The sequence below is a fragment of the Myxocyprinus asiaticus genome, chromosome 14 (genome assembly GCF_019703515.2).
Source record: "Myxocyprinus asiaticus isolate MX2 ecotype Aquarium Trade chromosome 14, UBuf_Myxa_2, whole genome shotgun sequence".
In the NCBI taxonomy this organism is placed as follows: domain Eukaryota; kingdom Metazoa; phylum Chordata; class Actinopteri; order Cypriniformes; family Catostomidae; genus Myxocyprinus; species Myxocyprinus asiaticus.
Window position 1 is genome coordinate 27659201 of NC_059357.1, and position 15506 is coordinate 27674706.

General features: G+C 39.9%; 1 protein-coding gene across 3 annotated transcripts in view; it reads left to right on the plus strand.

Annotated features, from left to right (window-relative positions):
- The first annotated feature begins 11549 nt into the window (after nucleotides 1–11549).
- Nucleotides 11550–15506, plus strand: part of LOC127451835 (acid-sensing ion channel 2-like) — a 182556-nt gene continuing 178599 nt past the window's right edge. For all 3 annotated transcript variants that reach the window (XM_051716804.1, XM_051716806.1, XM_051716805.1), the window contains exon 1: nucleotides 11550–13771. In XM_051716804.1, coding sequence (XP_051572764.1) covers nucleotides 13061–13771 — 711 coding nt within the window. In that variant the 5' untranslated portion in view covers nucleotides 11550–13060. The remainder of the gene's footprint in view (nucleotides 13772–15506) is intronic.

Below are 15506 nucleotides of genomic sequence, written 5' to 3' on the forward strand. Positions count from 1 at the left end.
ACAGTGTAACAGAATGTAACAGAAAGAAGAGGTCTTGAGACGTGTTTTTAAAAGCTTTCCTTTTTTTATTTATTAAATTAAAAATGGAAGGCCATTTTAAAAATCCAACGCTTATGGCACTCAAAAATAGTGTAAGATGCAACGTAATGGCCATCCTTCTGAATGTGTATGGCTGCATCCAACATGATCATACTGAAAATTGACATGCTGCCTCCTCTTTTCTGCTGAGTTACTGCCATCTCCCATCAGAAATGTTTGCATTTATTCAAACATGATCACTTTTTAGGTCTCATGGGATAAACCAGGAACTAATTCTGTTCACATGATGGCGAGCATGATTCAGAGGTTGCATTTTCGATCTAAATGGGTTGGGTTTACGGTTGGGATTTGGGTTAGCAGGCAGAGTTAATAAAATATGCATTCCTGCTGACTGTATTACATCATTCACGACTAAAATTATAACTTGCTTTTGGTGCATTTCACCCAGAAACTGGAGCTCACACATGACCCATATGTTCAACAACACTTCCAGTTTCAGCCATTGGGGGCAGTGGTTTGAATTTTGGTAAGCACAGACCGATTTCAGCAGCAGAAATTTCGACCTACTATCACCAAATTTACTGTGCGCTCAGTATGCTGCAGTGTCGTGATTTGAAGGTGATGAATTTAAAACTGAAACTTTAATGAAAGGAATGTATGGTGCAAAGTGTCTAACAGCTAAAGCACAGCATGCTGCCAGCATGCTAATTACAAAAAAAATCTAGATAAGCTAGTCGACCTCACTAATCAACCGGTCAGTTGACAGCTAGTCGCCCATCATGACCCATCGCTAATTTGTAGGGTGACTCAGTGAGAGATGCTGAATTGGTTTCCATTACCATCAGACTAAAAGTTTGCAACAAAAACAGGTTGACAGGTTTTGTGTGCTTAGCTTTGTTTAGTATAAAACAAAATTATTTTTTACTTTGATGCTCTGTGATAAGGACCATAAAGCATAGATTGATTCCTCATTCTGGCTCACATTAAATCATTGTTATTCATTTTATATTTTATTCACTTTGCACTTTTTTGTCTCTTCTGCTGTCCTCAGTTTTCACCCATTCATTTGTTCCCTCTATTAGTCTCCCTATAGTTCTGTTATCTTTGTTCACCCCCACCCACCCGCTCCCTTTCTCAAATCTCTCCTTTAATTAGTTAATTTTCTGTGGCTTTACAATAAGACAGACTGCTGTTTCATCCCGCTGGACACTCACACAGTGCGAATCAGAGTCTTTTTGAACAGAGACAATAAACACACACACAATTATATAAGTTACATCATGTCACAGACTGTCACAACATCAAATGTCATTACGCAGTGGATTGACACAAACTCCATGTGCAAATGATTTAACATTAATTGAGCTTTGCAGTGGCAATAGCAGATTGTTAGCAGGTTGTGCTACTCGTGTGGTGTCAGGCATCTGTTTTAACACACCTGTGATTTTACCATTTAACTACTCTTTCTATTTTTACCATAGACCTTAATGGCAAAAATAGTAAGAGAAGTATGAGAAGTTGAACACCTAGATTTGTTTTAGATGCTGTAACTACGGTACATTCGTATTGCACATTTCAGTGTCTATCCAAACCTACAAAAATGTACATGAAATTGTTACATATTAATATTTTTGTATACTAATGAGATCACCCTGCACTGCGTAATGTGGACTTTGTGTTCTAATGCAGTAATGTGAGGTGAACATCTGCCAGCAGCTCTTTAATCAGTGCAATATATGCGCTGCAATAAATGTGCTCCTCCAGGTGATTACCACCCCACACACAGCACAACAGCTCTCTAATTTGGTCTTGATAGACAGCTACACTTCCCTCCATCCTTCTTAATATGTCTATTCTCTTTGCATCCTCCTGTGCAAAACGCCCACTCACTAGTATCTGAGCATTGTCTACTAGATGATGCCTATCGTTTGCCAAAGGTTTAGAGTGGATGACATTTAGAACATATGCACTTTTTCAACCTTCAACCCCCCCCCCCCCCCCCCCACTCACACAAACAACGTTAATTTCCTTTTCTTGTCTGATAAGGCATGCCCTTCCATTAATTTCAATATTGTCTCTCTTTTAAAGGACTAGATCTGTGATCTGGGGTAAATCCATTTCTCACATCAGACAAGTTTGGTAATGCTTTGATTAAAAAGCCCATAGAGCAGAGTGAGGCCATTGATAACTGTGCTTTTGTGGTCTTTTTTTTTTTTTTTTTTTTTTTTAGAACACTCTCAGATTGATCACATAGGCAAAACTTTCTGTATTCTTCTTTATTTTAATATTTCCAAATTCAGCTTTATTTTTTGAGCTTAAAGGTGCTGTAAGTGTAAGAAATGTCCATATTACCTGACACATATCGCTATTATGTATCCTGTAGTATCACATCTGTCTGTGTGAAGTGCTAGTCTCTGTAAACAAATAGTGACCACAGGTCGTGTTTATATCCTTTATTTGGAAGAAGACTTTGAGACACTTACTGCCTGTCAATACTTCAATTATTGGGCACATTTATAGGGCAGACTTTATATGTAATGCAGGAAAACATTAACCCTTTTTAAAAATTCTTACTTGCTCATCTGAAATGCCTGTCTGCTTTCCTCACCCTGAAAAAAAAAAAAAAAAACGTCATGGTTACTTTCGTAACCTCTGTTCCCTGATGGAGGGAATGAGACGTTTTGTCGATGTAGTGACACTAGAGGTCACTCTTGGGAGCCCCAAACACCTCTGATCTTTTTTTAAAAGGCCAATGAGAATTGGCAAGTGGAATTGCATGCCACTCCCCCGGACATATGGGTATAAAAGGAGCTGGTATGCAACCACTCATTCAGGTTTTGTGCTGAGGAGCCGAGAAAAGGTCCCGGCCATTTCAGCAGGTAGTTCAGCATTGCAGCAAGAGGGACACAACATATCGTTCCCTCCATCAGGGAATGAAGGTTACGAAAGTAACCATGACATTCCCTTTCTGTCACTCACTCGACGTTGTGTTGATGTAGTGACACTAGGGGTCCCTATACAAAACGCCACAACTAACTGAACGGTATTACGTGAAGTGGCGATGTGTGACGGGCAGACTGCTGTGTGCCTCGTAGTCAGCGCACCAGGCCATCACTTAACCTCCCCCAACGCTCTTTATGGGCGTCGAACAGTCTTTCAGGAACAAGTCGACTTCGCAACGAATAGGTGGACAGGCTAGCCCAGCCGAGGCCTCTTTTCCTTCTCTTTTCTCCCCAAAAAGAGTGGAATTTGTTAACTGACTGGGAGCCCTAAGTGTCTATGTCGGGGGGGTGTCACTCCCAAGGGGAAGACACCGCGGAAACCACACCCCACCCAATAAAGGGGGGGGGTATTTTGAGTGGAAATACGTCACATGGTCTTTACCGAGCCTTGTCGGAAGTATGTCATGTGGAGAGGTCCCATGGTAGGTCCTACCCAAAGGGGGAGGAGTTTCTACAAAGCATGGTGACAGAGGGGCCCCTGCCCAAGGAAGACGCAGTTTACCGACAGGGAAACGATTTTGCGGAAAATATCACATGGGGTTGCCTTCGGGGAACCATCACATACGGAGCACCTACCAAAGTACAGGGCCTCATTTGCGCACTTACTGATCTGGCAGTGAGGGTTCAGGGGGGAGTGGAGGGTCCCACTCTAGCCCGATGCTCACGGCCGCCCGGGAAAGCATGTCCATCATTTCCGCATCAGCCTGGGACTGGGTGACCATCCCCAAAGGGGGAAGCCCAGTCAAAGCCTCCGCGTCCGACTGGACGAGCCCGCTCTCCGATGCTGTGTTCGATAACTCATCCACTTCCCAGGCTCTGAAGGAGAGGTCGAACTCGCCATGAGACGAGCCGGCGTTCTCGTCCGAGTGCGTCATCGGGGCAAGTGAGCGTGCTGGGGAATGGGAGGTCCGTGGGGGGATACCTGGTGGAGGTGGTCCCATTAAGGTCCCCAAATTGCCCCCAGTGCTAACCGACGCGGCCTCAAACCCGTAGGTAGAAGGACCGGCGTGGGGAGCTGCTGGGATGGCTTGCTTTCATACGAATGCAAGCTGCGACCACAACGTTGCCATGGTCATGTTCCGCAATGAGGACATGATCCATCCACGAACGATGTCTCCACGTGGGCATAGCCCAGACATGTAAGACAGCGATCGTGGCCATCGGAAGCGGAGAGATAACGACCGCAACCAGGAATAACACACAAATGGAAAGGCATCTTTAAAAAGACGCATCTTTAAAAAGACGTTCCGTGTGTGCCGCTCTTTTAGAAAGAAAATATACTCTATTAGAATATACTCTTTTAATATGTTCTGCCGATGCGCCAAGGGGCGTTCTCTGCAAACCACAGATGCAGAGGGGGAGAAGCTGCTGAAATGCGCCATAAAATCCAGCAAAGAGAGGTGAATGAACTCGGCGGATGAATTCAGCTCAATGAATAGAACCGCTCGGCTCCAAAGAGAAAATCTGAATGAGTGGTTGCATACCAGCTCCTTTTATACCGGTATGTCCGGGGGAGTGGCATGCAAATTCCACTCGCCAATTCTCATTGGCCTTTTAAAAAAAGATCAGAGGTGTTTGGGGCTCCCAAGAGTGACCCCTAGTGTCACTACATCGACACAACGTCGAGTGAGTGACAGATAGGGAACTAGTAATTTCTATGGACGCCTTTAACATCTTCAGTGACTCCACATATGACTCATGTGATTTATTTCATGTTTTCTAAATTCATATGAAAGTTTTGGTTGGTAACATACCTACAGACTGAAACTGCACGTTGTCAACCACTGACTGTGTCTTGTTCCTGTTTTATTCCTGCAGGGGGCACTTGAAGCTCTGAAAACCAAATCCTCCATGCAGTAGCATTTAAATCTCAGAAAGTTGTATATCCCTTTGGAGACATTTTACACTAGATAGTTATTTTTAATTAAAACTGATAATTGCAAGAATACATACCTGTAAATGGAAAGCCACCCCAACATAATCTATAAAAGCATTTTTAAAAATACTTATCCAGTAATAATAAATGACTGTGATTGTCTCATCCGGGCCAGTGCTGAGAAAAGTAACAGGTACCACATGGCACTGCTGTCTATGCTATATGGGCAATACCAACTCGTTCAGCAGAGGGGGGCAACCCACACAATTTTATGCCAACGCCTCAAATCTTGGCAGTTGGTGCTTCAATGCAAATTAACTTTGTACATAAATTATACACACATTTCTTTTTACACTGATTTTGTAAGCCAGCTTAGTCTTTATGTCTGACTCTCATGCCCCCACCATACCAGTGCTATGGCATTTTTTTAAATTGCAAGCAGTTCCTTTTGTCTTTTATTGCACTTTCTAGGCTTGTCTGCACAGACAATTGACTGTTCTCTACCATTTTCTAAATGTGCCATTTGCGCCATTGTTCAAACTGTACTTTGCAGTATGCATATACTATTTAACAGAGGACATATGTTGATAGTGTCAAAAGACAACTAATGACACACTTTGGCAAGGTTGTGTATCATTTCTACCCACTTTGTTTTTGAAGAATATCTTTGTCGTGTAACAATACTGCCTTGTAATACAAACAGTAAGCAAAATAGATTTCACACTTTGAATATCAGATACAGATTCTGTTTATTCTAGATATTTTAGGATCTGGGATATATCATTATTCAAAGATATTCTGTGTCTGTTCATCTCATTGCATGTCTATGCATAAGGCAGAAAGTCTGCTTGCTATCCGAAGATTTGAATGTTTCATATTCTGACTGGGGTAGCTGGTGTGTAGCTGAATATGCAGATGGAATACTACTGCATTTTGCAGTTTCATTTCTGAAGTCATCACAGAAAAGGATGCTCATTAATGTCTGTTTATATTTTTGCTCTTGATATTTTCTATACGCTAACCCTAAACTTAACCTTCGCCAAACGTTTTGAATTTTTTACATTTTCATTAACAAATTTTCTTCAGTAGCATGTTTATTAAGCAGTTTTCCTTGTTGAGTCCGTTGGCTGTTCCCCACAGTGAAGGTGATTTCAGGTTTTACTATCATTGTGGGGACATTTGGTCCTCTTAACAAAAATATTTTGCAATTTAAGCATGAAATAATTTGTTTTTTTTTTAATTATGATTTATTAATCAGTTATTCAATGGAGGACGTCCCCAAATTAAAGGTTTTTGTAAGATTTAGCTCACTTTTTGGGATAAAATTGTGCAGACTATAGCAAAGTATGCACACATGCACAGACTTGCACCCAGACACACACAACAGATGATCTGATACAATTATTTTCTTGTAAAATAAATTACACTTTTCCTCTTTCCTTCTTTTTCAATATTCACTCATTCACAAATACACCCACACACCCATATGATTGACTGGTTAAGGATAATTGCAGTGATTGGAGTGGTGGGTGTTATCTGTGTTTAATCTCCTAGCTTTATCTAATTATCACTGCAGGATCAATTGGGTCTCTGTACTGGATTTCTGTGATTCAGCACTTTAACCTGCAGGGCTCATTAGTATTCCAGAGCAACTTACAGATTTAAACCATGAGTGTGAACCCATCTATAATTCAGTGATATTTCAGTAATATTCTTTATGCATAAGTCTTGTTTGATTTTAGGTAATGCATGAGAACTGTAAAAGTGTGAACATGACTCTCGATAAGAAAGAGTGAGTTTATATTCATCAGCACTTTCACAAATATATTTTTATCTGAGTCAGGACCCTTTAATGTGAGTTGAATGCTGTGTGTAAATTCCACATGTTCTTTGTCACACAAGGTATTTATCAATTTTTTGTTACATAAGATTTCTGTAAAAAATAACACTGGGTTTGAATCTAGTATTTGTTTGTGTGTACTATGGTGTCTGTGTGTAAATGAGTCCACACATATGTGTACCACTCTGGTGTTTGGTGTCAAATTCAATCCATGTCTCTTTGAATGAGGGTTGGACACTCTCGTTAGTGAGCTACTGTAAATGCTTTGTTGTTGCTGTTGAACGCATTTTAATTCTCTGGAAAACAGACTGCACAATAGGGTTCTGGAAGCAAAAATCCTATTCAAAATCAATATTTCTTTTTTTTTTTTTTTTTTTGTGATCATGTGTAAACCTTTCAAGAACGATCTACCTCTGAGACTGTTAAACAGTGGCATATGCTTTTGTAGAAGAAAAAGTAAATGTGATTTAAAAAAATAAATAAATAATGTCCAGTTTCTGGAGAAGTACTGCACCAACAACAATCCTAAAGCAAGATCCACCAATCAGAGAAGTCACTGTTACTACAGAAATGGGAATGTTATGGCTAACATATAATGTTAAGTATGTGAATATGGAATATAGAATGATGCTTCAAATCAAAGGTTGGCATGTTGTGATTAATCTCGGTGCTGGTTAATTTGGTTTTGAAAAACTTGAAAAGGCTTTGAAAAGATTATTGATGAATTTTTAGAAATGCCTCTGGAGAAACCCTGAAAAAAACAAAACAAAAAAACAAACAAACAAACAACAACAACAACAACAAAAAAAACCATTTGGAATTAGGTCTACTGGTTTTAGCTAGTCTCTCAACCTGGCCAAGATGGCCATTAGCTGTTTTAGCTCGTTGGCTGGTTTTAGTTGGTCTCCCAGCCTGACCAGCTGACAAGTGCCCGAAACCCCTCTTAAACCAGCAGTTGCTGCAAATGTACTGTATGTGTATGTTTCTTTTTGTGTTTGTTATCTTGATAAGAGGTTACATTGAAGGGCTTGTTTCACACTGAGAACACTCAAATAAAGCATCTATATGAAAGAAAGCATAGTAAAATCAGTTACTCACTTGCCTTTACACACTGAGAAAATTAATTGGAAAGATTAAAGAATTCTTCTCTACCTTTCATCATACTTACAACAGTTTAATATGAAAGGGAGAAAAACACAATGCAAATGCAAAATTACTGAATTATGCTTACTGAAACTGAACCCCGCAGCAGTTAATAGATGCTCTGATGACCAGAGTGCTTGAATACTCTTCAAAGGATATGAGACACTAGGGGAAGGGCGATGTTAACTGATAAGTATGGCTGAAGGGCTCCAGACAGAAGTTGTTGATTGTTCTTATGATTTGAGAACACTAAAGAGAATATGCATCTCTGCCCTGTTGGAATGAATTAAAATGTGTGTTTTATGTGGGGCTGTGCATCAGTTCTCCATTGGATTTAAATCAGTGCTAATTTCTCAGTTTGCTGGCTGTAATTATTAGAATAACCTTTTATGCACAATTCATTTTTAACATTTTTCTGTGTATTTTAATGCCTCAAAGGACAGTCAGACATCTGTCAGAACCTGGTCCAAGACATTTGGACGATGTTTTACTAGATAAAGTCAAGTCCCAGGTCTTGTCTCAAGTCAAAAAGTTACAAGGTTTCAGTCATATAATTACATTTAATGTAGGTTTCAAAGTATTACCAGTAAATTATAAATTACATTTATTGTATTTTTATATTGTATGTAGCTACAAATCTTAAATAGACTCCACAATTTATGTAAAGGTTTTGGTTTATAGCTGGAGACAGAGCAACATTAATATGATGAAAAGAAAGCAAGTGAAAAGAAGAACTGCGTAATAACAAAATACCATACTAATATATTGTGTTGTTGTTGTTGATTTTTGCAAAAGTTCTTTGTTTTATCAGGAAGTGGTGCTCACTGAGTTCAGACATCTTTGTCTACCTTGTTCAGCCTTACAACTTTATGTAAAGAAATTCATTTTGGCTTATCGCTGGAGTCATGGAGAAATATGCTACAGTAGTTATACAAAGAATTGAGTATTAACAAAATACCATGCCAATATATGTTTTTGTTGTTGAATTTCATAAAGTCCATGGCTTTATTTATAAAATCGTGAATATCTAGACACCAGTGTGAAAAACCTTACATATTTGAGAGTGACAGTTAGCTAATCTAAATCTAGCAGAAGCAACAAATATTATGCAATTGCTTCTGTTGGTCTTGGATTAGCTAACTGCATATCCTTCTTTTAGAGTTTCTAAATGACAAAGTAGTTGCATTAGTGAATTTGTCAAATGTTGCTTTCCATGATGCTAATAGCATCAAAGGTGAACTCAGTTATTTATTTTATTTTTATATCATCTTGGACTTGGACAGTAACACCTAGCGGCTTGGATGCAGCATTATTCAAATGCAATAGTTTTAAGTTTCAGATGCCATTGTAGAAATTCATTGTTCACAGTCAGCAATGATTAATTTAATCCATTAGTGAAAGTGTCTTATGATAGGGTGGTATCTGAGATTTAGCAGGTAGTTTTTGGCTGGTCATATGATCCTAACATGATGCCCCCATGAGTGGACCCTCTCCAAGTAGAATAAAACAGATTTTATCATTAAAAAAAAAAAAAAAAACCTTCTTTAGGAGTAAAACTTTTTTTTATAATAACTAAATAAATAAATGTCTGAGTGCACCGTTAAGTTATCAAGAGAAACACTTAAGAAGCTAGATGTTGCAGTATAGCATCAATACCCAATTGTTCTAATGATTAACTTACATGTACAGAGCCAGTGTGTCTTACAAATAGATCTTCATTAAGGATATAAAACAGGCAGCACTGTTACTTAAAGCTGCACTACAGACGATTTTTTTGGTTAAACATGAACAAAATGCCATTATGGATTGAGTACATAAAAAAAAAAATCTGTGTTCAAAACAATGTCCTTGCCTTACACCGATTTACTGTTCTAAGCCTATAATAATGATTTGTATTTAGAGCTGTCGGTCAGATTTGCCGCAAAATCACAGGCTTATGTCGTTCATCCTTGCATCATTAGGTCATGTCCGTAAAGAGAGAAAAGAAGTACTGACTATCGCGTGTTCCCAGCTTGGCAAGCTACACAGTCAGTCACACAGTTCAGGACAGCATCGCAGCAGTCTGGATGGATGCTTATCTATTAACTGTTTGGCGAAGTTCTTTATTTGCTACTGTATAATGCTTGGACATGTTGTCTGGTAGGGTTGTTGACACTTACTGTATATTGCTTTTCATGCTTTTATGAATCGAACATTACTCGAGTTTTAACTGGTTGTGATGTATCTAATGTAATCTAATGTAATCTGTCTGTCTTCATTAATCGCAATGCGACTCAGAGATATTCATACACTAAAATTATGAAAAATTACAATAAAATCATAAGTCAAATGGAACCATCTGTTTATTGAACGTAAATGCTTTTCTCATTGAAGCTGTGTATGGGCATACACTTTCTATGGCAAGCCCCTCATTTTATGTTTCTAGTTTTATTGTGTGCAATACTGCATAGACGTACTATTGAAGTATTATGTTTACTTGTATTATCGTATTACTGAGGCTGTGCAAATAATAAAGTCTTCCATTGAACTCACATCAGCCATATCACGAGCTTCACATCTTAAATTGATAAGTTTAAGACAATTCAAACATTAGTAGTAGATAAAACACTTGAATAATCATATTAAAATATACTGGTAACTGGTGTATTTAAGGAGAGTCCACTGTTCTCCAAGTAAAAGCACTTTGAGTGTAGTGTCAGAAAAGTGCTATAAGTGTAAAATTAATTAATTCATCCATTTAAAATATGTAAATACGATGTGTTGTTTATATTCATCAAAGCAAGTAATATTTTGGTTTTAAATGTTTAATTGAATAACATATCAACATGAAAATTGCATGACTCCTGCTCTGAGTCATGATCACAGGTGATGTCCAGGTAACCTTAAATCATGAGATTCATAAAGAGTGTCATAAAGTGTTCTTCCACAAGTTGCTTGCAATTTTATAACAAAAATAAACAGGATGTCTTCTATGAGATTATAGACTTTAAAACTGTAAGTAGTCAGCCATTATAAGAGAAGCATGTGTAATTTGAGTACTGAGTCAAAACAACTCTTCACTCTCATCTGTTTAATTCTTAATATTTGGTGATCTGTTACTCCCTGTCTCTCTGCCTATCTGCACAATATCATCCACATGCACTCATGTGGCAAAGACTCTTACAGGTAATTTCAACTCTGCATGTGAGTGAAGATGGAGAAAATCAATTAATGAATGGATGAATGAATAAGAATGAGAAGCAGAGAGAATTAAAAAAAAAAATAAAACATCAGAAAAGTAATATAAAAAGATGGCGAGATGAAATAGAATAAAAAAGAGTGAGAAAAAGGAAGTATGAAACACCAGTGAGACATTTTGGCTTCCCTTCCCACGCAAAAGCAACTCTCCCACACACACACATACACATATACACCGCAATTTTAATTTTCAACACAAGCACATGAAGAGAAACATTAATGGCACTCTTTTGTTTCTTTTCAGCCTTGTTCTAGGAAGCAGACAGAAAGAAAGAGGCAAATAAAGAGATTGAGAAAAAGAGTGAGTGAGAGAGGGAAATAGAGAGAGAGAGAGAGAGTGCTGGCACAGGCTGAGTCAGGCGCTGGCTGTGTGGACACGAAGGAGTGCAGCGAGAACAGAAATGACAGAGCAGGAGGAGGAGTGAATGGATGGAGTGACCCAGGAGGAGGAGAGGAATGCTGAGCGGACTGAGCGGACAGAGCGACAGAGCGCAAAGGGAAGAGGAGAGCAGCACCGCAGCAACAGAGGAGCAATTAAGCAGCGGAAAGGAAAGCAAAGCACACATGCGGAGCGGCTTTTGTTGCTTACTCATTCTCTCTCTCTTGAATGACCAAAGAGGCAGAAGTGAAGCCATCCAGACAACAATACAAGACAATAGAAGGCAGACGAGAGGCAGAGGGAGGAGCAAGTGAGCTTTTATTGACAGAGAGGAGGGGCATGGAGGCAAATTGAAGAATTAGATTTTCTGGGAATGGATTTTTAGCAAAGACTCAAACATAAAACAAAAACAAGAGACTAAAAGCAACAGACTATAAAGGATGTTGTTCGAGAAAAACAGAAAGATGGAAAAAGAGAGGGTGAGAAAAAGAGGAGAGAGAGTGAGATGCTGAATTTGGACCATGTCAGAACAGATTCTACATCAGCGGCGCTCAGCTCTCCTGCAGGCAAGAGTCAGTGTGTGTGTGTGTGTATGTGTGAACTAGAATGAAGTACGACCTCTCTCACACCAGGGTTTTGCCCACATGCCCCCATAGCTGAGGACAGAAAGCTAGAGAGATTGGAGGGCTAAAATTGGGCAGTTCACTGACAACGCCAGAGAAAAAGAGGAAAGAAAACAACAGGAGTGAGTTTGTGTGTGTAATTGATTTGGGTGGCAGTGGGATAGTGGAATCAGTTCTAGCTTGTGTTTGTGGAAGTCTTTCTCAAGGGAATATGGAGGGAGCCATGCAAGACAGCTGATTTCGCCAACAGGTCAGGCTGCCTTAAAACTCATGCAAATCGGTCTTCTCTTTTGTGACTCTGTCATTCGGCCACTGCTTTTCTGCCTCCCATTGTTTTCTCTTACTCTAATTATCTGTCTTGTATCTATTGAATCTTTCTCTCTCATTAAGATCACTTCCATTATAACTGCCTCATTGACTCCAATTTCCTCTGTTGAACTTTAGCAGAAGCTGTGAGATGCTCATAGGAAGATTGCAGGCTGTCCCCAAACCCCAGACAAACTTTGGGTACCCTGACCAGATGAACTGAGGGGGGAGAGGTAGAGGAGAGGGAGAGAGAGTTAAAGTGACAGAAAAAGTGAGACAAAAAAGGAAAATAGCCTGGGGATTTCGCCTGAGGGGTTATATAGACATGCCTGTGGGCATGAAGACATGTGTTGATTTTTTGGTCACCTTAGGGAGCAGTGTGTTTGTGTGTAAGTATGTGTTTAGTTTATCCAGAAATAAAGTTGTAATAAGTTTACTAGGATATTAAAGTGGATTGTAAAGTAGAAGTTTAAAATTGCCTTGGGATTGTACATTTTTATTAAAACTTGTGTAGTTCTTTGTAGTTGTTAGAATAGCTTAGTGAGTGTTTTTATTTTCATCGCTGGACTCTAAAGGTCAGATCAGTATTCTGGAAGTCAGTGTTGTGGCTCTCCCATGAGGGCCCTGGTTGTGGAGGCCTGGCTGGGAGATGAAGCCTTCCCCCTTGCTGCTTTAGCAGCTTTGTGGGCCCTCATGGCTCTGGAAGGTTGCTGTCTGCGCCCTGCCTCGCCCACCCTGGGCCAACACAGGGCCCGTCGTCACCCTGCCCGACCTGGAGCCCCACGAGACGGTTTGTCCCGCCTCACCGTGGCCCTCTTGACACGGACTCGCCTCCATGGTTTACGGCACATCTGCGCCCCAACTAGCACTCTTGGCCACCGTGCATTTTGGATGTTAGCATTCTGTACATCTCTGGGTCTTCTGTTGTCTTGGTCCTCAAATCGCTTGCTTCACTGGCTGGCCTTCCCCACCCACACAAGAGTCCACACAGAGTGGGCGAAAGAACTTGCATTCCCCACGGTCACCATCTGTAACAATAATCCCATACGCTTGTATCACCTTACTAAAAGTGATCTGTACTTTGCGGGTCACTGGCTCGGACTGTTGCTGGCTAACCGCACGGCCAAGCCCCTGGTGCTAGACCTGCTTCAAGATGACAGACAGGCCTGGTTCAGCAAGCTGTCAGACTTCCGTCTTTTTCTGCCTCCGCGGCGTTTTGAGGGCACCAGCTTGGAGTTCATGGACCGACTGGGCCACCAGCTGGAGGATATGCTACTGGGCTGCAAGTACCGCGGAGAGCTCTGTGGAGCTCACAACTTCTCCACTGTGAGTTTGACCTCTACAATTCTCTCTCTTCTTCTGTACCTCTCTGTCTCTCTCACACCTTTTTGCTCTGGTGTTTCTCATATTCTCTGTGACTTAGTATTTCATGGAGTGCTTGAAAATGGCTCTCACATTCTGCACTGCCCTCTCGTTAGATCTTGTCCTGTGATGCCCTCTGTCATGCTTCAGACATTATACGGCACATTTTTAACACTCATATCTGACCTTTCTGATCCCAATTCTGGAATTAATTTGTTTCTTCAGGGCATCCACAGCATTTATAAACACATCAAGTGGAATCACTGATCTTGCCCAGGCTGATTTTCATAATGCGATTTTGATTGAGCATGACGCGCTATTTGCATTTGCATTGCTCATAAAGACCCCCAACCCCAGAACCCTCGCTGTATTCACACACAGCTCTGTCAGCTACTGTAGCACCCATTCAGCCTGTTAGCAAACTGATATTTCAGTCAACCAATGAATTACCCAAAGAAATAGTTATTCACAACTCTACAAAAGTGGTTCTCAACCAGGGGGCCTCCAGGGTTCCAAGGGGGCCAAAAAATTACAATTATTCAAAGTTATATTAAAGTAATCTAACTAAATTTAAGTGCTATGGAGCACTACACATTAAGATATAGGCCGAAAACATGTAAACTCTCAGTTCTTGAAACTTAATGAAATTACTTGTGAGTTCATTTATTTACACTCCTAGCTTTTGGGGGAGAGGGCTTTGAATATTGTCTTGGATAGTTTGGGCCTTGAAGACAAAAAGGTTGAGATTTGCTGAGTTAAACTACACATCTATCAAAGCTCAGCAAAAAGCTTTGAAAGGTAACAATTCATTTTAAACATGCCACATATTCAATCAGTGTTATTTATGGGTGTCTATACACTGCAGTATTGTGCACAGGTCTCAGAACAGGTCTTCCTGCTTTTCCTTATGCATATCCTGTTTCTCCACAGTCACTACTGCTGCTCAGTGATAGGCAGTAGCTTCGCTACAAATAGTGAAGCTATTAGCTTAACTACATTTCTGAGTAGCGAGATGGTAGCTTTGCTAGTTTTTAAATCAAGTAGCTTTTCAGTAGCGAAGCTATATTTTTGACATGGTGGCGGTGTAGCATTGACAAAAGCTACACCGCTACATCATGCCTTGTTTACTAATGTCAGTTTTGAAGAACTAAAGATGTCCGATAACAAATGAATCGCACATTTGAGTGGGTTCTTTATAATGAATTTGTCACACGTGATGGGAAAGCGGTCTGAATCGTTTCATGATTCAATCTGAATGACTCAGAAAGCTTGAGCTTGCACTGCTGAATCATTTGGCGCGTGCTCTCCCATGTCAACAAGCTCATGGAATATTTTATAACACAGCAAATAAAGATAACACTGGTTGCAGTGGATCTACAATAAATCAATGGAAACCAAACCTGCAAATACATCCTATCGTTTGCCAATGATGAAGAAAGTCTTTATTAAGTTCAATACATGTGCAGCTTTTGAATGACATCAGGTAAAGAAATTTTCCAACCAAAAGAGTATCCAAACACTTATGAGCCTACACGTAAACCCTTAAAAAAGTACTATGACATTTCCATGTTTTTGGACATCTACCATTACCTGGGAGCACCATATTAATACAATGGTATATGAATGTGGTAATATAGCAAAGTACCATGTAAGTGGAGTTTTTTTTTTTTTTTTTTTTTTTAAAGAAGAAAATAATAAA